Source organism: Lampetra fluviatilis, chromosome 53 (genome assembly GCF_964198595.1).
Source record: "Lampetra fluviatilis chromosome 53, kcLamFluv1.1, whole genome shotgun sequence".
In the NCBI taxonomy this organism is placed as follows: domain Eukaryota; kingdom Metazoa; phylum Chordata; class Hyperoartia; order Petromyzontiformes; family Petromyzontidae; genus Lampetra; species Lampetra fluviatilis.
Genome location: NC_136327.1, coordinates 1,276,082 through 1,298,949, shown reverse-complemented (window position 1 = coordinate 1,298,949; position 22,868 = coordinate 1,276,082). Strand labels below are relative to the sequence as shown.

The following is a 22,868-nucleotide window of genomic DNA, read 5'->3' as shown; positions in this document are numbered from 1 at the left end:
AGCGAGCACCTCCCTTCACACGCACACACGCACACACACACGCACCCGTACAACCCAGTCTCATCTCTGCACCTGCTCCCTCTCTCTGATGCTGCAGATGGCTCCCTCCCTCCCCTCTCCACCCCCTCCCCTCTCCACCCCCTCCCCCCTGTCTCTCACTCCCCCGTCATCACCCCCCCCGCTCCTCCTTTCACCCCCCTCCTCTCCCAAATCCCCTCCGCGGACGCGTGGAGCTCATCTCGGGGCGGAGCCGCTCATCCCGTGGTGGGGGGTCAGAGGGGAGGGGGGAGAGTCGGGATTGGGGGGAGGAGGGGGAGGGGACTCAGGATTGGGGGGGGGGGGGCAGTTGGGGGGGGGCTGTGGGGGGAGCTGCACCGTGCAGCCGCTGCCGTCACTCGAATGCGGCTCCACTCTCCGCGATCTCATCTCCACCTCCTCATCACAATCCTCCTCGCCATCTCCTCCTATCCTCTCTCCCCCCATCTCCCCTCATCTCCCCCCATCTCCCCTCATCTCCCCTCATCTCCCCCCATCTCCCCTCATCTCCCCCCATCTCCTCTCTCCCTGCATCTGTCGACGCTCCGTGTCTGCGACTTCGCGAGCCCAGGTGAATCGGTGGGAACCGGGAGCCTGCGTCTGCCTCCCTGTGTCTTGAGCTCTCCGTGTCTCTGTCTCCCCCTGTGTCTCTGTCTCGTGTCTGTCTCTCTGTCTCGTGTCTGTCTCCCTATCTCTCCCCTGTCTCTCTGTCTCGTGTCTGTCTCTCTGTCTCGTGTCTGTTTCCCTGTGTCTATCCCCTGTCTCTCCCCTGTCTCCCTGTCTCTCCCCTGTCTCCCTGTGTCTCTCCCCTGTTTCTCTGTCTCGTGTCTATCTCTCCGTGTCACTGTCTCCCTGTGTCTCCCCCTGTCTCTCTGTCTCTCCGTGTCTGTCTCTCCGTGTCACTGTCTCCCCGTGTCTATGTGTCGTATCCCTGTCCCGTGCCTCTGACTCTGCGTCTCTCTCTCCCATGTCTCTCGTCTCGTCGTCTCTGGCGCTCCTCAAGTGTCGGCATTGTTTCGACACTAACCCCTTCCTCACCGTCTCATCATTCAACCCCTAAACCCTCACCCGTCACTCACCCTCTCAGCATTCTCCCCTTCCATCACCCCTCACCTCGTCACCCTCACCCTCTCAAATTCCACCCCCTTCACTCACCCCTCACCCTTTCAACATTCACCCTTTCACTCACCCTCACCCCCTCACCCTATCAACATTCACCCTCCCCTCACCCCTCACCCCTTCCCTCACCGCTCACCCCACAGTCGATAAGTAATTTTCACAGAGCAAACATCGGGAGGCGCCCAAGGCGAGGCTGGAATGCTGATGCCCCAGTGGTCGATGTGCGCGTGGCGATGATGGGTGATGTTTGGGTGATGTTTCTGTGTTGATGTTGGGGTGATGTTGATGTCCCAGTGGCCGATGTGCGGATGTGCGCGTGGCGATGTTGGGTGATGTTGGGGTGATGTTGGGGTGATGTTTCTGTGTTGATGTTGAGGTGATGTTGGTATAGCAGTGGTCGATGTGCGCGTGGTGATGTTGGGTGATGTTGGGTGATGTGGGGTGATGTGGGGTGATGTTGATGTCCCAGTGGCCGATGTGCCTATCTGTGTGTGTGTTGATGTTGGGGGATGTTGATGTGGCGATGCTGTGATGGTGACAATGTACCGGTGTGTGGTAATGTCAGGGGATATTATGGTGATGTGATGCTGTTTGTGTGGTCGTGGTGTTGTGTTGATGTTGTACGTGGTGATATTCGCGGATGTTGTGATGATGTTACAGTGACGTCTGCATGGTAATGAGGTGTGTGTGTGTGTGTTGTGGTAATGCTGTGTTGATGTTAACGATGTTGATGGTGTGGGGGCGGTGATGTTGGTCAGCATGGCGGCCCCTTCTCTCTGCCTGCTGCTGCTGCTGCTGCTCGCCGTCTCTCGCGCTCTCCACGCGTTCCCTGCCGACGTCGACCCCATCACCATCACTGTCGGCAGAGGTGAGGCACGCTCACCCCTTCTCACCCCGCGCCTCACTCACTCACCTCGCCCCTCACTCACCCAGAGCCCCACTCACCCCGAGCCTCACTCACCCCGCGCCTCACTCACTCACCCCGCGCCTCACTCACCCCGCGCCCCACTCACCCCGCGCCTCACTCACCCCGAGCCTCACTCACCCAGAGCCTCACTCACCCCGCGCCCCACTCACCCCGAGCCTCACTCACCCAGAGCCCCACTCACCCCGAGCCTCACTCACCCCGCCCCTCACTCACCCCGAGCCCCACTCACCCCGCCCCTCACTCACTCACCCAGAGCCCCACTCACCCCGAGCCTCACTCACCCAGAGCCCCACTCACCCCGAGCCTCACTCACCCAGAGCCCCACTCACCCGAGGAGCCCCACTCACCCCGCCCCTCACTCACCCCGAGCCCCACTCACCCCGCCCCTCACTCACTCACCCAGAGCCCCACTCACCCCGCCCCTCACTCACTCACCCGAGGAGCCCCACTCACCCCGTGCCTCACTCACCCTGCGCCTCCCTCACCCCGCCCCTCACTCACCCCGCGCCTCACTAACCCCGAGGAGCCTCACTCTCTCGGCTTTCGCACAGAGCCACAGAGTGAAACCACAGATGAGTGGCGGGACGGTAGCAGCCAGAACCGGCGCGCGCTGCTAACAATTGCCCGCGCTCTGCGGTCCTGTATTTGGATGTTTCGACCCAACTATTTCATGAATGGGATTGTGCACATTTCCAGGGGCGATGCTGGGATCTGAAAGCACGCCCGGGTCTCCGTGCCGCTCCGCAAACGGTCGCGTCAGCGGTTCCCAAATTGGAACGCGGGCGGTGTCCCAACTTAGCCTGACCCCGGCTGACCCCCGGGGTACGCGCGCACGCACGCGCGCGCGTGTGGTGTGTGTCGCAGACACAAAAGCGTCGCAGGGGGAGCGGTGGCGCAGTGGTTGGCGCGCTGGGCTACGAACCCGGCCACTCGAGTTCGATTACCGCTCACCAACACCAGTGACGATTCTCTGAATCGGTTCTGGGCCTCGCCTAGGTGGACTCGGCCTCAAATCGGTTACACGGTGCTATGTGTGAACATCGCCGATGGGGAGACAAAGGCGTGGTGTTGGCCACCCACCCCCTCGTGTGCCGTGCCGGCCTTCATAGGCGCTGCTTGCTAACAGCACTTGCCCCAACAGTCTGTTGCAGGCTATACGGGGGATCTTTGCATTTTGTAGCAGATGCAGGAGCGTCGGTAGGGGAGCGGTGGCGCAGTGGTTAGCGCACTGCGCAGAGAATGATCACGCACGTTAGTGACGAATACTTGAACCGGTTCCTGGACCCTCCTCTAGGTCGACTCAGCCATTAATCAGTACAAGGTGTGGTGTGTACACATCACGACTGGGGAGACAAAGGCGGCCGGGCGTGGCGCTGGCAACACCGCCCCGATTCTCGCGTTGTGTTTGGCCAATCATGGGCGCTCGCTGACTGCACTTGCCCCAACAGTCTGTGGAGGCTACACGGGGGATCTTTGTCTGTGTCACAGACAGCGAGAGTCTCCCCGTGTTCCTGGGAGAGGACGACTCCACCAACAGCAGCCTCAACGTCCAGCTGCTGCTCCAGATCGGAGCACGCCTGCTCATAGCAGGGCGGTATGGCTTCACAGGCACCACCCACTTCACACAGGCACCGCCCACTTCACACAGGCATCGCCCACTTCACACAGGCACCACCCACTTCACACAGGCACCACCCACTTCACACAGGCACCACCCACTTCACAAGGCACCACCCACTTCACACAGGCACCACCCACTTCACACAGGCATCACCCACTTCACACAGGCACCACCCACTTCACACAGGCACCACCCACTTCACAAGGCACCACCCACTTCACACAGGCACCACCCACTTCACACAGGCACCGCCCACTTCACACAGGCACCACCCACTTCACACAGGCACCACCCACTTCACACAGGCACCGCCCACTTCACACAGGCACCACCCACTTCACACAGGCACCGCCCACTTCACACAGGCACCACCCACTTCACACAGGCACCACCCACTTCACACAGGCACCACCCACTTCACAAGGCACCACCCACTTCACACAGGCACCGCCCACTTCACACAGGCACCGCCCACTTCACACAGGCACCACCCACTTCACACAGGCACCACCCACTTCACACAAGCACCACCCACTTCACACAGGCACCGCCCACTTCACACAGGCACCACCCACTTCACACAGGCAGCGCCAACTTCACACAGGCACCACCCACTTCACACAGGCACCGCCCACTTCACACAGGCACCACCCACTTCACACAGGCACCACCCACTTCACACAGGCACCACCCACTTCACACAGGCACCACCCACTTCACACAGGCACCACCCACTTCACACAGGCACCGCCCACTTCACACAGGCACCATCCACTTCACACAGGCAGCGCCAACTTCACACAGGCACCACCCACTTCACACAGGCACCGCCCACTTCACACAGGCACCGCCCACTTCACACAGGCACCACCCACTTCACACAGGCACCGCCCACTTCACACAGGCACCACCCACTTCACACAGGCACCACCCACTTCACACAGGCACCGCCCACTTCACACAGGCACCACCCACTTCACACAGGCAGCGCCAACTTCACACAGGCACCACCCACTTCACACAGGCACCGCCCACTTCACACAGGCACCGCCCACTTCACACAGGCACCACCCACTTCACACAGGCACCGCCCACTTCACACAGGCACCGCCCACTTCACACAGGCAGCGCCCACTTCACACAGGCACCACCCACTTCACACAGGCACCGCCCACTTCACACAGGCACCGCCCACTTCACACAGGCACCACCCACTTCACACAGGTACCGCCCACTTCACACAGGCACCGCCCACTTCACACGGACACCACCCACTTCACACAGGCACCGCCCACTTCACACAGGCACCGCCCACTTCACACAGGCACCACCCACTTCACACAGGCACCGCCCACTTCACACGGGCACCGCCCACTTCACACGGACACCACCCACTTCACACAGGCACCGCCCACTTCACACAGGCACCGCCCACTTCACACGGGCACCACCCACTTCACACAGGCACCGCCCACTTCACACAGGCACCGCCCACTTCACACAGGCACCGCCCACTTCACACAGACACCACCCACTTCACACAGGCGTCACCCGGCACTCACGCGAATGTCTCTGCTCCTCACAGGGACCACGTGTTCACTGTGGACCTGAGCCGCCCCGTGCACGGCGCCATCACCCACAGCACGGTGAGCGGCGGTGAGGGGTGCGGGGTCGGCGGTGAAGGGTGTGGGGTCGGCGGTGAGGGGTGTGGGGTCGGCGGTGAGGGGTGTGGGGTCGGCGGTGAGGGGTGTGGGGTCGGCGGTGAGGGGTGTGGGGTCGGCGGTGAGGGGTGCGGGGTCGGCGGTGAAGGGTGTGGGGTCGGCGGTGAGGGGTGTGGGGTCGGCGGTGAGGGGTGCGGGGTCGGCGGTGAGGGGTGCGGGGTCGGCGGTGAAGGGTGTGGGGTCGGCGGTGAGGGGTGTGGGGTCGGCGGTGAGGGGTGTGGGGTCGGCGGTGAGGGGTGTGGGGTCGGCGGTGAGGGGTGTGGGGTCGGCGGTGAGGGGTGTGGGGTCGGCGGTGAGGGGTGCGGGGTCGGCGGTGAAGGGTGTGGGGTCGGCGGTGAAGGGTGTGGGGTCGGCGGTGAGGGGTGTGGGGTCGGCGGTGAGGGGTGTGGGGTCGGCGGTGAAGGGTGTGGGGTCGGCGGTGAGGGGTGCGGGGTCGGCGGTGAGGGGTGTGGGGTCGGCGGTGAAGGGTGTGGGGTCGGCGGTGAGGGGTGTGGGGTCGGCGGTGAAGGGTGTGGGGTCGGCGGTGAGGGGTGCGGGGTCGGCGGTGAGGGGTGTGGGGTCGGCGGTGAAGGGTGTGGGGTCGGCGGTGAGGGGTGAGGGGTCGGCGGTGAGGGGTGCGGGGTCGGCGGTGAGGGGTGTGGGGTCGGCGGTGAGGGGTGTGGGGTCGGCGGTGAGGGGTGTGGGGTCGGCGGTGAAGGGTGTGGGGTCGGCGGTGAGGGGTGTGGGGTCGGCGGTGAGGGGTGTGGGGTCGGCGGTGAGGGGTGTGGGGTCGGCGGTGAGGGGTGTGGGGTCGGCGGTGAGGGGTGTGGGGTCGGCGGTGAGGGGTGTGGGGTCGGCGGTGAGGGGTGTGGGGTCGGCGGTGAGCGAGCGTCAGGGGCGAGGTGGTGCAATGGAGTGCGGTGGTGCAGCGGTTAGCGCACTGGCGCTACGAAAACGGCGGCCCGAGTTCGATTCTCCACTCATGAACAATAACTGTGGCGAATATTTGAACCGGTCCTGCCGGGGTCTCCCCTAGGTCGACTCAGCCTTGAATGAGTGCAGTAGCTGGTGTGTGTAAGTATCAGCACTGGGGAGACAAAGGCGGTCGGGCGTGGTGATGGCCACATCACCGCCTCGTGTGGCACTTGCCCCCAACAACGCATCCAAGGAATGTTTGTGAGGAGTGAGAGGTGAGGGTGAGTGTGTGATGGTGTGATGGTGTGAGAGTGAGTGTGTGATGGTGTGAGAGTGAGGTTGAGGGTGAGGGTGTTGATGGTGTGAGTGTGTGATGGTGTGATGGTGTGAGAGTGATGGTGTGAGAGTGATGGTGTGAGAGTGATGGTGTGATGGTGTGAGAGTGATGGTGTGATGGTGTGAGAGTGAGGGTGTTGATGGTGTGAGAGTGAGGGTGTTGATGGTGTGAGAGTGAGTGTGTGATGGTGTGAGAGTGAGGTTGAGGGTGAGGGTGTTGATGGTTTGATGGTGTGATGGTGTGATGGTGTGAGAGTGAGAGGTGAGGGTGTTGATGGTGTGAGAGTGAGGGTGAGTGTGTGATGGTGTGAGAGTGAGGTTGAGGGTGAGGGTGTTGATGGTGTGATGGTGTGATGGTGTGAGAGTGAGAGGTGAGGGTGTTGATGGTGTGAGAGTGAGGGTGAGTGTGTGATGGTGTGAGAGTGAGGTTGAGGGTGAGGGTGTTGATGGTGTGAGAGTGATGGTGTGAGGGTGTTGATGGTGTGAGAGTGATGGTGTGATGGTGTGAGAGTGAGGGTGTTGATGGTGTGAGAGTGAGGGTGTTGATGGTGTGAGAGTGAGAGTGAGTGTGTGATGGTGTGAGAGTGAGGTTGAGGGTGAGGGTGTTGATGGTTTGATGGTGTGATGGTGTGATGGTGTGATGGTGTGAGAGTGAGAGGTGAGGGTGTTGATGGTGTGAGAGTGAGGGTGAGTGTGTGATGGTGTGAGAGTGAGGGTGAGTGTGTGATGGTGTGAGAGTGAGGTTGAGGGTGAGCGTGTTGATGGTGTGATGGTGTGATGGTGTGAGAGTGAGAGGTGAGGGTGTTGATGGTGTGAGAGTGAGGGTGAGTGTGTGATGGTGTGAGAATGAGGTTGAGGGTGAGGGTGTTGATGGTGTGATGGTGTGATGGTGTGAGAGTGAGAGGTGAGGGTGTTGATGGTGTGAGAGTGAGGGTGAGTGTGTGATGGTGTGAGAGTGAGGGTGAGTGTGTGATGGTGTGAGAGTGAGGTTGAGGGTGAGGGTGTTGATGGTGTGATGGTGTGATGGTGTGAGAGTGAGAGGTCAGGGTGTTGATGGTGTGAGAGTGAGGGTGAGTGTGTGATGGTGTGAGAGTGAGGGTGAGTGTGTGATGGTGTGAGAGTGAGGTTGAGGGTGAGGGTGTTGATGGTGTGATGGTGTGATGGTGTGAGAGTGAGAGGTGAGGGTGTTGATGGTGTGAGAGTGAGGGTGAGTGTGTGATGGTGTGAGAGTGAGGTTGAGGGTGAGGGTGTTGATGGTGTGATGGTGTGATGGTGTGAGAGTGAGAGGTGAGGGTGTTGATGGTGTGAGAGTGAGGGTGAGTGTGTGATGGTGTGAGAGTGAGGTTGAGGGTGAGGGTGTTGATGGTGTGATGGTGTGATGGTGTGAGAGTGAGGGTGAGTGTGTGATGGTGTGAGAGTGAGGGTGAGTGTGTGATGGTGTGAGAGTGAGGGTGTTGATGGTGTGATGGTGTGATGGTGTGAGAGTGAGAGGTGAGGGTGTTGATGGTGTGAGAGTGATGGTGTGATGGTGTGAGAGTGATGGTGTGATGGTGTGAGAGTGAGAGGTGAGGGTGTTGATGGTGTGAGAGTGAGGGTGAGTGTGTGATGGTGTGAGAGTGAGGTTGAGGGTGAGGGTGTTGATGGTGTGATGGTGTGATGGTGTGAGAGGTGAGGGTGTTGATGGTGTGAGAGTGAGGGTGAGTGTGTGATGGTGTGAGAGTGAGGTTGAGGGTGTTGATGGTGTGATGGTGTGATGGTGTGAGAGTGAGAGGTGAGGGTGTTGATGGTGTGAGAGTGAGGGTGTGTGATGGTGTGAGAGTGAGGTTGAGGGTGAGGGTGTTGATGGTGTGATGGGGTGAGAGTGAGAGGTGAGGGTGTTGATGGTGTGAGAGTGAGGGTGAGTGTGTGATGGTGTGAGAGTGAGGGTGTTGATGGTGTGATGGTGTGAGAGTGAGAGGTGAGGGTGTTGATGGTGTGAGAGTGATGGTGTGATGGTGTGAGAGTGATGGTGTGATGGTGTGAGAGTGAGGAGTGAGGGTGTTGATGGTGTGATGGTGTGAGAGTGAGAGGTGAGTGTGTGATGGTGTGAGAGTGAGGGTGTTGATGGTGTGATGGTGTGATGGTGTGAGAGTGAGAGGTGAGGGTGTTGATGGTGTGAGGGTGATGGTGTGATGGTGTGAGAGTGAGGAGTGAGGGTGTTGATGGTGTGAGTGATGGTGTGAGAGTGAGGGTGTTGATGGTGTGAGAGTGTGAGGGGTGAGGGTGAGTGTGTTGATGGTGTGAGAGTGAGGTGTGAGGGTGTTGATGGTGTGATGGAGTGATGGTGTGACTTGTGAGAGTGAGATGAGTGCGGAGCGTGATGAGTGAGGAGCGTGATGGGTGAAGAGCGTGATGGGTGAGGAGTGTTTTTTCTATCGCAGAAGCTGACGTGGATGGCGGAGCGCCAGGAGGTGGACCGGTGTCTCATGAACGGCAAGACGGAGGTGAGGCCAGACGACCACGAGGGCCCCTCTCTCACGGCTCAGGAGTCTCCAACCTGCGGCTCTTGAACACCCACTTCGTGACGCTCTTCATCAACATTCACCACCGTCTCACATTCACCACGCAGTGCATTGCGGCTCGAGGAGTATTGAGGGTTTATTTTGTACCGAGTTTTGGTTGCCAACCCCTGGTCGTCACGGTGGATAGATGTTAACCCCCTCGCCTGGTACACAGGAGGTCGTGGGTTCGATCCCGACCCGGACACCTGCTGCTGTATATTTGGAGTTTGCGTGTCTGTCTCTCTCATCATCATCACGGTGGCTAGATGTTGACTACCTCGCCTGGTACACAGGAGGTCGTGGGTTCGATCCCGACCCTGACAGCTGCTGCTGTATATTTGGAGTTTGCGTGTCTGTCTCTCTCATCATCATCACGGTGGCTAGATGTTGACTACCTCGCCTGGTACACAGGAGGTCGTGGGTTCGATCCCGACCCTGACAGCTGCTGCTGTATATTTGGAGCTTGCGTGTCTGTCTCTCTCATCATCATCACGGTGGCTAGATGTTGACTACCTCGCCTGGTACACAGGAGGTCGTGGGTTCGATCCCGACCCTGACAGCTGCTGCTGTATATTTGGAGCTTGCGTGTCTCTCTCTCTCAACATCACGGTGGCTAGGAGATGTTAACTACCTCGCTTGGTCTACAGGAGGTCGTGGGTTCGATCCCAACCCTGACACCTGCTGCTGTATATTTGGAGTTTGCGTCTCTCTCATCATCATCACGGTGGCTAGGAGATGTTAACTACCTCGCTTGGTCTACAGGAGGTCGTGGGTTCGATCCCAACCCTGACACCTGCTGCTGTATATTTGGAGTTTGCGTGTCTCTCTCTCTCATCATCACCGTGGCTAGGAGATGTTGATTACCTCGCCTGGTACACAGGAGGTCGTGGGTTCGATCCCAACCCTGACACCTGCTGCTGTATATTTGGAGTTTGCGTGTCTCTCTTCCCGTGGTCGCGTGAATTTTTCTCCAGGTCCTCCGGTTTTTCCCCTCCACATTTAGAATCAACATCACGCGTTTAGAGCATTTCGCCGCTATAAATGTCCACGTAGCAAGCCACTTCGTTGAGCTGTCACTTGCGATAGCCAGGTCGCTTCTTGAAAAGAGCGCTACGTAGCTCAGTGGGGCCTTACCTGGTCAAATCTTTTTTAAATAAAAAAAACAAATAGTCCGTATGAGCTCCCTCTTCCTCATAGCGCAGCGCGATCCTCGGGAAGGAAGTCGCTGCCGTGTGTCACAGACACAGCCTGAGGTGCGTTCACAGCAGGGGGCGATGGCTGCTGTGTGATCTCGCCTAGGGGCACCCCCAGTGGCAGCAGTCCCTGTGTATTAGTCTGTCAGTTGAGTAATTCGCGCGGTGCTAACTTGTTGACATTTTGGCGACAAAAAATTTGGACCACGAATCCGGCGCACGTCGTTGGCCTACTCGTGCGAATGACGTCACGGGAATCTTTAACCGCCCGCGTGAATATCAGCCGCAGTATTGACCGGGGCGGCCGCCGGGCTCGAACCGCGAGCGTCTGCGAACGCGCGGTGAACGATGGGGCCGCCCCTGGGCCACCGCCCTTCGTGGCCGTTGGCAACGCGGGTGACACCGGCGTCACTCGGGGGAGCCGCGTGTCAGCGCCGCGTGTCAGCGCCGCGTGTGGGGGGGGGGAGGTGGTCAGTGCGCTGCGAGACGATGAACCCAGCAGAGGCCCGAGTTCTATTCCCGCTCACGGCCGCCCACACCAGTGACGATTATCTGAACCTGTGCTGGGCATCCCCAAGGTCGGCTTAGCCTTAAACGAGTACCTAGTGTGGTGTGTAAAAAGACAAAGGTGGCCGGGCATGGTGCTGGCCACCCGCCCCCTCGTGTGCCTTGCCGGCTTTCACAGGCGCTGGCTAAACAGCCCTTGCCCCCAAAAGTCTGTGGAGGCTGTACGGGGGATGTTTGTCTTCGCCGCAGGAGGAGTGTCACAACTTCATCAAGGTGGTTGCGCCACGAGGAGACGGACTTCTCTTTGTGTGCGGCACCAACGCATACAGCCCCACGTGCAGGAACTACCAGGTACTGCTGCCTGGGTCACACACACAGCAGTGACACACTCGCAGTGTCACCCACAGCAGTGTCACACACGGAGCGTCAGACACACAGCAGTGACACACACAGCAGTGACACACACGGAGTGTCAGACACACAGAAGCAGTGTCACGCAGTGTCTATTCCTAGTGCCCCTGCGTGTGTTTGTGCACGTGTGTGTGCATGTGTGTGCGTGTGTGTGCATGTGTGTGTGTGTATGTGTGTGTGTGTGCGCGTGTGTGCGTGGACAGCTGGCGGACCTGTCCTTCACAGGGGAGCAGACGAGTGGCCTCGCCAAGTGTCCCTTCGACCCCCGGCAGGGAGGGGCGGCCGCCTTCGCAGGTCCGTAGGGTCGCAGAGAGACGCCAGCGACACGCGTGTGTCCATGTGTGTCCATGTGTGTACGTGTGTGTCCGTGTGTGTCCGTGTGTGTACGTGTGTGTACGTGTGTGTACGTGTGTGTACGTGCGTGGGGGAGCGGTGGCAAAGTGGTGAGTGCACTGCGCGACGAGCCCGGCCACCCGAGTGCCATTCCCGCTCACGGCCACCAACAGCGGTGGCGATTATCCAAACCGGTCCCAGGCCTCCCCTAGGTCGACTCAGCCTCAAATTAGCGCTTGGTACGGCGCGCAATCAAAATCAGCGCTGGGGAAACAAAGGCGGCCGGGCGTGGTGTTTTGCCACATCGTGGGTGCCGCTCGCACTTGCCCCCAACAGGCCGCGCGCGCTAGCCGGGGGACCTTTATCTGTGCGTGCAGGCGAGCGTCTCTACTCGGCCACGGCCGTGGACCCCCTGGGGGTGGACGCGGTGGTCTACGGGAGCCTGGGGCCCGGGCCCCCCCTGCGCTCCCTCAAACTCGACTCCAAGTGGCTCAAGGGTACTGACCCCCCCCTCACCGACCCCCCCCCCCTCACTGACCCCTCACCCACCCTGCCCTCACCAACCTCCCCCTCACCGACCCCCCCCCACCCTCACCGACCCCCCCCCCCCTCACCGACCCCCCCCTCACCGACCCCCCCCCTCCCCGACTCCCCCCTCACCGACCCCCCCCCTCCCCGACTCCCCCCCTCACCGACCCCCCCCCCCCTCACCGACCCCCCCCCTCCCCGACTCCCCCCCCTCACCGACCCCCCCCCTCCCCGACTCCCCCCCTCACCGACCCCCCCCACCCTCACCGACCCCCCCCCCCCTCACCGACCCTCCCCCTCACCGACCCCCCCCTCACCGACCCCCCCCCCCCTCACCGACCCCCCCCCTCACCGACCCCCCCCCCCTCACCGACCCCCCCCCTCTCCGACCCCCCCCTCACCGACCCCCCCCCTCACCGACCCCCCCCTCCCCGACCCCCCCCACCCTCACCGACCCCCCCCCCCTCACCGACTCCCCCCTCACCGACCCCCCCCACCCTCACCGCCCGACCCCCCCCGTGGGAGGGTTTGTTGTTGTTGTTGTATCATGCGCGTACCATGAGTCTCACATGTTGTGTCAAGTATGTGCCACATCGTGTGTTTGGGCACGTGTTGCATTAGACTGTCATGCTCGTGCCAGGTCGTGTCACGTCACGAGCACTGTGTCAAGGCAGGTGTGTGCGCGTGCCACGCGTGTCGTGTGTCAGGTTGTGTTGTGTGTCACGCGTGTCTTGTGTATCCTGCGTCACGCGTGTCGTGCGTCACGTGTGTCTTGTGTGTCGTGCGTCACGCGTGTGCCATGCGATGCACAGAGCCCGTGTTCGTGAGGGTGCTGGAGCACGGGCAGCATGTCTACTTCTTCTTCACGGAGATCGCCATTGAGCTCAGCTCCATGGGCAAGGTGACGCGCCCTTCACTCACACACACACCGGCTTTCACTCACGAGTTCCTTCACTTGTGTAGGCGTGCTGACAAGGTGCGTCGCTGCCCCCCCTCCCCCCCCAGGTGTTGTTCTCGCGCGTGGCGCGCGTCTGCAAGAGCGACGCGGGGGGCTCTCAGCGCGTGCTGGACGGCCACTGGAGCTCGTTCGTGAAGGCGCGACTCAACTGCTCGGTGGGGGGCGAGGCGCCGGGGGACGCCCCCTTCTACTTCAACGAGCTCCAGGGGGTCTCCGAGGTGCTCTACATCGGGGGTCGCGAGCTCGTGCTCGGGGTCTTCACCACCCCCCTCAACAGGTGCCCCCCCCCTCCACCCCCTCCACCCCCTCCACCCCGACCCCACACCCTCCACCCCCTTCACCCCGACCCCACCCCCTCCACCCCGACCCCCTCCACCCCAACCCCACCCCCTCCACCCCGACCCCACTCCCTCCACCCCCTCCACCCCGACCCCACCCCCTCCACCCCGACCCCACCCCGACCCCACCCCCTCCACCCCCTCCACCCCATCCACCCCAACCCCACCCCCTCCACCCCAACCCCACCCCCTCCACCCCGACCCCACCCCCTCCACCCCAACCCCACCCCATCCACCCCAACCCCACCCCCTCCACCCCGACCCACCCCCTCCACCCCCTCCACCCCGACCCCACCCCCTCCAACCCAACCCCACCCCCACCCCACCCCCTCCACCCCCTCCACCCCAACCCCACCCCATCCACCCCAACCCCACCCCCTCCACCCCAACCCCACCCCCTCCACCCCCTCCACCCCAACCCCACCCCATCCACCCCCTCCACCCCAACCCCACCTCATCCACCCCCTCCACCCCGACCCCACCCCCTCCACCCCCTCCACCCCAACCCCACCCCATCCACCCCAACCCCACCCCCTCCACCCCGACCCCACCCCATCCACCCCCTCCACCCCAACCCCACCCCATCCACCCCAACCCCACCCCCTCCACCCCAACCCCCTCCACCCCCTCCACCCCAACCCCACCCCCTCCACCCCCTCCACCCCAACCCCACCCCCTCCACCCCCTCCACCCCAACCCCACCCCATCCACCCCCTCCACCCCAACCCCACCCCATCCACCCCAACCCCACCCCCTCCACCCCGACCCCACCCCCTCCACCCCCTCCACCCCGACCCCACCCCCTCCACCCCCTCCACCCCGACCCCACCCCCTCCACCCCCTCCACCCCAACCCCACCCCATCCACCCCAACCCCACCCCATCCACCCCAACCCCACCCCCTCCACCCCAACCCCACCCCCTCCACCCCAACCCCACCCCCTCCACCCCCTCCACCCCAACCCCACCCCCTCCACCCCAACCCCACCCCATCCACCCCCTCCACCCCAACCCCACCCCATCCACCCCACCCCCTCCACCCCGACCCCACCCCCTCCACCCCCTCCACCCCGACCCCACCCCCTCCACCCCCTCCACCCCGACCCCACCCCCTCCACCCCCTCCACCCCAACCCCACCCCATCCACCCCAACCCCACCCCATCCACCCCAACCCCACCCCCTCCACCCCGACCCCACCCCCTCCACCCCGACAGCACTGCGCTGGGCGCCTCGCTGTCGAGGAGACGTTACGACCCTCGCCTGCCGCGAAGGAGCGCGTGGGTTCGAGCCCAGACCCTGACGATGCCCGCGGTATATTTGGAGCCCGCGTGTTCTCCCCCCGTTCTGCAGCTTGTGAATGCGAAATTGTGTTTGTGTGTTTATGAGTGATCGAGTGTGGGGAGTGGTAGTGTCGTGGTTAGGGCGCTGCGCTATGAACCCGGTGACCCGAGTTCGATTCCTGCTCCTCACGGCCAACACCAGTGACGATTATCTGAACCGGTCCTGGGCCTCCCCTAGGTCGACTCAGCCTCAAATGAGTGCCTGTTGCGGTGCGTAAACATCCCCACTAAGAGAGACAAAAGTGGCCGGCCGTGGTTCTGGCCACCCAACCCCTCGTGTGCCGTGCCGGCCTGCGTAGGTGCTCCTCGCTAACAGCACTTGCCCCAGCAGTCCCCAAGAGGCTACACGGGGTAGCTTTGTCTTTACATGGTGCGCGCGTGTGCGCAGCATCCACGGCTCGGCCGTGTGCGCGTTCGACATGGAGGACGTGGCCAGCACCTTCCAGGGCCGCTACTCGGAGCAGCGAGGGCCCGACGGGCCCTGGCTCGCCGTGCCGGAGGCCCGCACGCCCACACCCAGGTGCATCACAACACAGCCCCGCCATCACACCGTGCCATCACACCACTCTCACACCACTCCCATCACACTACTCCCATCACACCGTGCCATCACACCGTGCCATCACAGCATACCATCACACCACTCCCATCACACCGTGCCATCACACCATACCATCACACCACTCCCATCACACCACTCTCATCATACCGTGCCATCACACCACTCCCATCACACCGTGCCATCACACCATGCCATCACACCACTCTCATCACACCACTCCCATCACACCACTCTCATCATTCCCATACCCCTGACATCATGCCATGTGGCTGTGATCCCTTGTGTGTCCCTGTGTCCCTGTGTCCACATGTCTCTCTGTCTCACATGTCTCAGCCCTTGTCACCCCATGTGTCACCCCATGTGTCACCCCGTGTGTCACCCTGCGTCTCATCCCCCGCGTCTCATCCCCCGCGTCTCATCCTCCGCGTCTCGCGCCAGGCCCGGTGCGTGTGCGGGCGAGGGGGAGGCGGCTGCGTTCCCCCGCTCGCCGCTGCTGCCGGACGAGGCGCTGAGCTTCGCCAAGACGCACCCGCTGGCTCACCGCGCCGTCGCCGCCGTCTCCCCGCAGCCCTGGTTCGTGCGCTCCGGCACCCGGTGAGAACAGCAACAACGTCACACCGCCGCAGCGCTTGCGCCAGGCTAGGTGCACCCTGAGGCCGGCACGGGAAGTGCGGAAGGCTCGCTGGCAGGAGGTCGCCGGACAGCCCCAGGTGCGATGGGTTGACTGCCAGACTTGACTGGCAGATGCACCACCTGTGGAAAAGTACAAAGATCCCCCGTATAGCCTCAACAGGCTTTTGGGGAAAGCGGACCCACGAAAGCCGGCACGGCATACGAGTGGGTGGGTAGCCAGCACCACGTTCGACCGCCTTTGTCTCCCCAGTGCCGATGTTTATACACTGCACCAGGTACTCATTTAAGGCTGAGTCGACTTAGGGAACGCCAAGAACCGGTTCAGATAAACGTCACTGGTGTTGACCGCGAGTACGAATCGAACTCGGGTCGCTAGGTTTATAGCGCAGCGCGCTAACCACTACCCTAACCAATCCCCATCTGTGAGATCATGCACGCACACACAGATGTGCATGCACACACACACAGATGTGCATGCACACACACACAGATGTGCATGCACACACACACACAGATGTGCATGCACACACACACACAGATGTGCATGCACACACACACACACACACAAAGATGTGCATGCACACACACACACAGATGTGCATGCACACACACACACAGATGTGCATGCACACACACACATGCAGACGCACACACAGAGAGCGCCAGCTTTCGGACCACCGTAGGACTCAAAACGCTGGATTCAGAATAATCCATCTTAACGCGCGACCTCTGCGTGACCCCCGGCGTGACCCCCCCCCGACCCCCCGCCCAGCTACCGGCTGACCCACATCGCGGTGGACGTGAGGGCGGGGCGCCACGGCAACGAGACGGTGGTGCTGCTCGCCGCGCAGAGCGGCGTGCTGCTCAAGCTGCTGCTGCCGCCGGGCGGCGGTGGTGGCGCCGTGCTGCTCGAGGAGGCGGAGCCCTACAGCGCCCGCGAGTACGCGCACACGTGGGGAGACGCACACGTGGGGGAGACGCACACGTGGGGGGAGACGCACACGTGGGGGGAGACGCACACGTGGGGGAGACGCGCACGTGGGGAGACGCGCACGTGGGGAGACGCGCACGTGGGGGGAGACGCGCACGTGGGGGGAGACGCACACGTGGGGGAGACGCACACGTGGGGAGACGCACACGTGGGGGGAGACGCACACGTGGGGGGAGACGCGCACGTGGGGAGACACACACGTGGGGGAGACGCACACGTGGGGAGACGCACACGTGGGGGGAGACGCGCACGTGGGGGAGACGCGCACGTGGGGGGAGATGCACACGTGGGGGGAGACGCGCACGTGGGGAGACGTGCACGTGGGGAGACGCGCACGTGGGGGGAGACGCACCGCACGTCCACACGCTCGTCGCTGAAGCTGGCCCTGAGCGGAATTGAACTCGTGTCCCGTGTCCCACTCTATGCCCTCCCCGTATCTCTCCCCATGTGTGCCCTCCCACGATCCCCCCCCCCCCCCGGCCCGTGTGTTCCCCCATCCACCGCCCTCCACCCCATGTTCCCCGTGTCTCCCTCATGTACCCCTCCCATGTCATCCCGTGTGTCCCACGTCGTGTGTGTCCCTGCTGTGTGTGCCATCACGTGTCCCCCGCCCCCAGCTGTGGCGAGCGGTCCCCGCGCGCGGTGCGGGCGCTGCTCGTGGACGCGGAGCGCCACGCCGTCTTCCTCGCCTTCTCCTCCTGCGTGCTGCGCCTCCCGCTCAGCCACTGCGCGCGGCACGCAGACTGCAAGAAGTGCGGCACACGCCTAGCACATGCCTAGCACACGCCTAGCACACGCCACAGCACACGCCACAGCACACGCCACAGCACGCCACAGCACACGCCACAGCACACGCCACAGCACACGCCACAGCACACGCCACAGCACACGCCTAGCACACGGCTAGCACACCTTCTCACGACTTCTTCGTGAACCCACTCCTCTCACACTCCCCCCACCCCCCACAACCCCCCCCCCCAAGCTCCCCACCCCAGGCCCATGGCCGCACGATGGGCGACGGGAGTCGGGTCACGTTCGCACAACTGTCGACCCCTTACCAGTACCCCCTACCTTATTACAGACCAATTCAGACCTTGTTGGTCACCCCGTGCCATTATAAGTCTAAATGTTAATTCTACAAAGTCCCATCACATGGTAGAAACACAAATAGACAATGTTTTTTTTTAACTCAATTTCCCTGTGCAACAACACGGGTAAGCCGTATGGGTGGACAGGTGTGCGTCCGTTGCGTCGCGCGTACCCCCTGGGTTCCCCGCGGGTACCCAGACCCCAGGCAGGGCTCGAGCGGAGGGTGGTACCGACGCATTTTTGGCCCGGGTGATTAATAGGCCCGGTCAAAAAATGTATTAAGATTCTGAGTAGTGGACTGACTGTGAAGGTGCAGGAGATACGCTGCTATTGACCTGCTCCGTCTCGCGTGGGCCCCAGGGCTTGCCTGGCGTCCCGGGACCCGTACTGCGCCTGGTCGGGGGGGACCTGCAGCCGCGTCACGCCATCGTCCCACGGCAGGTGCGGACACTCGCGCACCGCACGCACCGCACGCATCCCGCACCATACCACCACATGCACCGCACGCACCCCGCACCACACGCTCCACACTACACGCACTGCACCACATGCACCGCTGCACACACACCGCACTACACACACTGCACCACACAATACACACACCACTCGCACCGCACTACACACACCGCATTACACTCAATAACCCACGCACACCGCAAACACAGACCGTACACCACACGTCACAAAGCGCCACGCACTGGCAGTGACGTCACCCAACCGCAGCAGCAGCCCCACTGAGACGCGAGGATTTGGGGATGTTTGGGGTTGGTTGCTGAGTGGCGGTGTCGGTGGGGGGCCGTGCCTAACTGGATGAGGGGGGGTCCCCTCTGTGCCCCCAGCCCCATGGCGGAGCAAGCCCTCGCCACGGGGAGCGCGGGGAACCTGCCTGACTGCGCCGGTGAGCCCCCCACAGTCCTGCAGGGGGGGGGATCCAGTGTCTCTGTCTGTGCCATGTGCTGTGGTAGATCGACACTTCACGTGGCCTTAACGTGCACGCACATAGCCTGGCACAAGCGCCGTGGTGATGTTGTTGCCGTGGTAGTGGTTGGGGAGCGGCGGTGTAGCGATTAGTGCGCTGCGCGGTGAATCTGGCGACCCGAGTTCGATTCACGCTCGCGGCCAACACCAGTGACGATTCTAGATTTGAAGCTTTCGTGACTGCAACGATTCATACTCTTAGGTTTTTTCGGTAAATAAATAGTAAAAATAAAAAATAACGTTATTAAATCGATTTAGTTCTTTTTCATTGATTTTTATTTTATTATTATTTTTACCTACGCGACTTTACCGAAAAAACCTAAGAGTACGAGTGACGATTATCTGAACCGGACTCGGGAACTCAAATGAGTATGTGGTGCGGTGTGTAGTAAACATCGCCACTAGGGAGACAAAGGCAGCCGGGCGTGGTTCCGACCACCCGCCTCCACGTGTGCTGTGCCGGCCTTGATAGGTGGTCGCTAACAGCACTTGCCCCAAGTCTGTTAAGGCTATACGGGGGTTCTTTGTATTTGTGTGCTGTGTTTTGACTTTGGTGCAGTGGCCTAGTGTGTATATTGTCATGGGTTGTGCAAGATTGTGGTGGCGCTGGTTATGATGGTGACGATGCTGATGACGTCGATGGTTACGACTATGATGATGGTAGTTGCAATGATGATGACTTTGGTGGTGATGACGATGACGATGATGTCGATGTCGACAATGATGATGTCGACGACGATGACAACGACGATGTCGACGATGATGACGACGACGACGATGATGATGTCGACGATGATGATGACGACGATGACGGCGATGATGACGATGATGATGACGATGATGACGACGATGACGACGATGATGACGACGATGATGTCCACGACGATGATGTCCACGACGATGATGACGTGCGTCTCCATTGCCCCGTGCTTCCACAGACTCCGTTGTGACGTCCAGCGGTGAGTGTCTCCTCCACAGCATCACACGGGGCGTCACGGTGTACGAGTAGTGAGTGTCCTGCGTTTAGTGTCAACTGTGAGTAGCGATTGTGAAGTGAGTGTGCAGTGCGCGAGTCATGGCAAGTGCGAGTCGTGTCAAGCCTGAAGAGTGAATGTGCAGTGAGTGCCAAGTGTAAGTAGTGTCACGTCTGAGCGAGTAGTGATTGTGTAGCGTGAAGTGTGCGTAGCGTCAAGTGTAATGACTGTGCAGTGAGTGTCAAGTGTGAGTAGCGTCAAGTCTGAGTGAGTAGTGATCGTGTAGTGTGAAGTGTGCGTAGCGTCAAGTGTAATGACTGTGCAGTGAGTGTCAAGTATGAGTCGTGTCAAGCCTGAAGAGTGAATGTGCAGTGAGTGCCAAGTGTAGTGTCACGTCTGAGTCGTGATTGTGTAGTGTGAAGTGTGCGTAGCGTCAAGTGTAATGACTGTGCAGTGAGTGTCAAGTATGAGTCGTGTCAAGCCTGAAGAGTGAATGTGCAGTGAGTGCCAAGTGTAGTGTCACGTCTGAGTCGTGATTGTGTAGTGTGAAGTGTGCGCAGCGTCAAGTGTAATGACTGTGGAGTGAGTGTCAAGAGTGAGTAGCGAGCGTCCCGCATGTCGCGAGTGGCCGCTGGCACCGTGCGTGCCGCCACAGGAGCGATCCGCGAGCCGCGGGTCTCCACCTCCCCGGGCCGCGTCCCCGCCGGCATCGTGTGGCTCTGCCTGCTCGGCGCCTTCGCTCTCGGCGCGGCGCTCTCCTGCGTCGCCACCGTCTGCCTCTTCCGGCGCTGCCAACCCCGGCGGCCCGAGCGGCCGCGCAAGCCGCCGCCCGCGGCGCCGGCCCCGGGCGCCGGCCCGGGGCCGGCGGGGCCCTACGGCCGTTCGCGACTGCTCGAGGAGCTGCTGCTGGAGGGCGCCGCGCGGGGCAAGGTCGACGCCGTGGCCAGGTCGGCCGCGCTGCTCGTGCCGCTCATGGCCGTCGGCAAGGTGGACGTGACGGCGCTCGAGTGGGCGGGGGGGCTCCCCCCGCCGTTCCCCCGCGCCGGCGGCCGCCCCCTCCCCGAGCTGGCGGCGCTGCCCACCCCCGAGTCGACGCCGCCCGCGACGCGCAGGAAGGCGGGCGGCGGCGCCGCGGACCCCCGGCCGCGGCCGTCGCCCGTCGCGACCGCCGCGGCCGCCGCCGCCGCCGCTTTCGCCGTTTGGCCCCGGGACAGCGCTGGGTCGGACGCAACGACCGCGGGGGGGGACCCCGGGCAGCAGCAGGGCCACGCCGAGCGAGCGAGCGCACCCAGCCTGGCGCTCGAGGAGCTGCTCAGGAAGCTGCAGGAGACCGGTCAGGTGACGCAGTGCATCCTGGGAGACGGGCGCCGTCCCCGCCCGGGCGGCCGTCTGCCGTGCGCGCCGCCCGAGCGGTCGGGCGCTCCGCCCCGCCGGCACCGCTCGCGGCCCCCGTCGCGCTCCCCGCCGCGCCCCTCCGCGTGGCCCCCCCTCCCTCGCGGCGCGCGGGGGTCAACCTCGTCCGGGAGGGGGGCGGCTCGTGAACCTGGCCCCCCCCAGGTCGCCGCGTTCCCGCGTCTCGGCGCGCGCAGAACCGCGGCGGTCAAGCCGGCGCCGGCCCCGAAGCCGCCGGGCGCCGCTCCCCCTCCGGCTCCTCCCGCCGGCGCTCCCCCACCCCGCGCGCCGGCCTCCTCCTCCTCCGGGCGCGCAGCACCGTCGTGCGGACTCTAAGCGCCGGGAGCGGACGGGGGGAGCGACCGCCCGGCCCGGGGACGCTGCGGAGCCGTCGGAGCCGACGCCCCGGAGGCGCGACGATCGAACATCGGCGGTGGTCGAGGCCGCACGGCGCCACGCAGCGCCACGACCAAGGGCTTCGGGAGACGGTGCCTCACGCTGAACAAACGGCGGGAGGCGCGAGGCAGAAATAAACGGGAATGCGCGAGCTCCTGGCGGAATGGTGAAACGAGCGCACAGCCACGCGTGCGTGCGTGCGTGCGACAGCGATTGGAGCGCACGGGCCTGTATATGCGCGCGTGAACACTAACACCAATATTGGTATTGGTGTCTGGGGAGTGGTATTGTCGTGGTTAGCGCGCGGCGCTACAAACCCGGTGACCCGAGTGCGATTTCGGCTCACGGCCATGAACACCAGTGACGATTATCTAAACCGGTCCTGGTCCTCCCCTACGTCGACTCAACCTCAAAAGAGTACCTGGTGCGGTGTGTAAACATCGCCACTCGGGAGACAAACGCGGTCGGGCGTGGTGCTGGCCACCCACCCCCTCGTGTGCCGTGCCGGCCTTCATATGTACTGCTCGCTAACAACATTTGCCCCAAAAGTAGCTGCAGGTTGAATGGAGGCGGCTTCAAGAGAACGTAACGGGCGGCACTTGTAGCGTCGGGACTCGACCGCCCCTTTTCCACTGCAACATCCGAGCCGCGCCAGCGTGGGGCTCCATCGCAGTCCGGCTGGCTTTAACCCCTTTGCTCACCACTTCTGAATCTGGCCGCGGACCAAACGGGGCCGAAGAGCCCCGAGCGAGGCCAATACATTTTTTCGTGCGTGCAACGTTATTGGCACGGCTTGGTTTCTGCAGTGGAAAACACATCCTGGTGCTTCCTGATCCACGCCAGTGGGCCAGTTGGCCCGACTGTGGCCCTGGCACAGTTTGGTCGTGCCAGTGGAGGAGGTGGGTAGATGCGTACGCTAATTTGCAACGCGGGGGGCGAGTGTCGGGCGAGCGTGGGGTGAGTGTGGGGTGAGCCGCGTTGACGCGGGCGGTGAGCGTGGGGCGAGCGTGGGGTGAACCGCGCCGGCACGGGAGGGCGGCTCTCCCACTC

The 22,868-nt window shown here is 62.5% G+C and overlaps 1 protein-coding gene across 1 annotated transcript; it reads left to right on the top strand.

Annotated features, from left to right (window-relative positions):
* The first annotated feature begins 341 nt into the window (after positions 1 to 341).
* On the top strand, positions 342 to 22,751 carry LOC144949252 (semaphorin-6D-like). The gene is made up of 18 exons (XM_078879161.1): positions 342 to 607; positions 1,914 to 2,023; positions 3,572 to 3,677; positions 5,290 to 5,350; positions 9,076 to 9,138; positions 11,145 to 11,246; positions 11,510 to 11,600; positions 12,017 to 12,136; positions 12,980 to 13,068; positions 13,173 to 13,402; positions 15,192 to 15,323; positions 15,804 to 15,959; positions 16,771 to 16,938; positions 17,607 to 17,741; positions 18,439 to 18,519; positions 18,918 to 18,976; positions 19,995 to 20,015; positions 20,686 to 22,751. The coding sequence occupies exons 2-18, from the start codon at positions 1,915 to 1,917 to the stop codon at positions 21,756 to 21,758; spliced, it is 2,796 nt and encodes a 931-aa protein (XP_078735287.1). The 5' UTR covers positions 342 to 607; position 1,914; the 3' UTR covers positions 21,759 to 22,751.
* Positions 22,752 to 22,868: the final 117 nt, after the last annotated feature.

Excerpts from the sequence above, each read along its gene's own strand:
- LOC144949252 (XM_078879161.1), top strand. The coding sequence starts at position 1,915 with ATGGCGGCCCCTTCTCTCTGCCTGCTGCTGCTGCTGCTGCTCGCCGTC. Across the intron at positions 15,324-15,803 it reads GCCCGCACGCCCACACCCAG|GCCCGGTGCGTGTGCGGGCG; the intron begins GTGCATCACAAC and ends GTCTCGCGCCAG. Across the intron at positions 18,520-18,917 it reads ACGCCATCGTCCCACGGCAG|CCCCATGGCGGAGCAAGCCC; the intron begins GTGCGGACACTC and ends CTGTGCCCCCAG.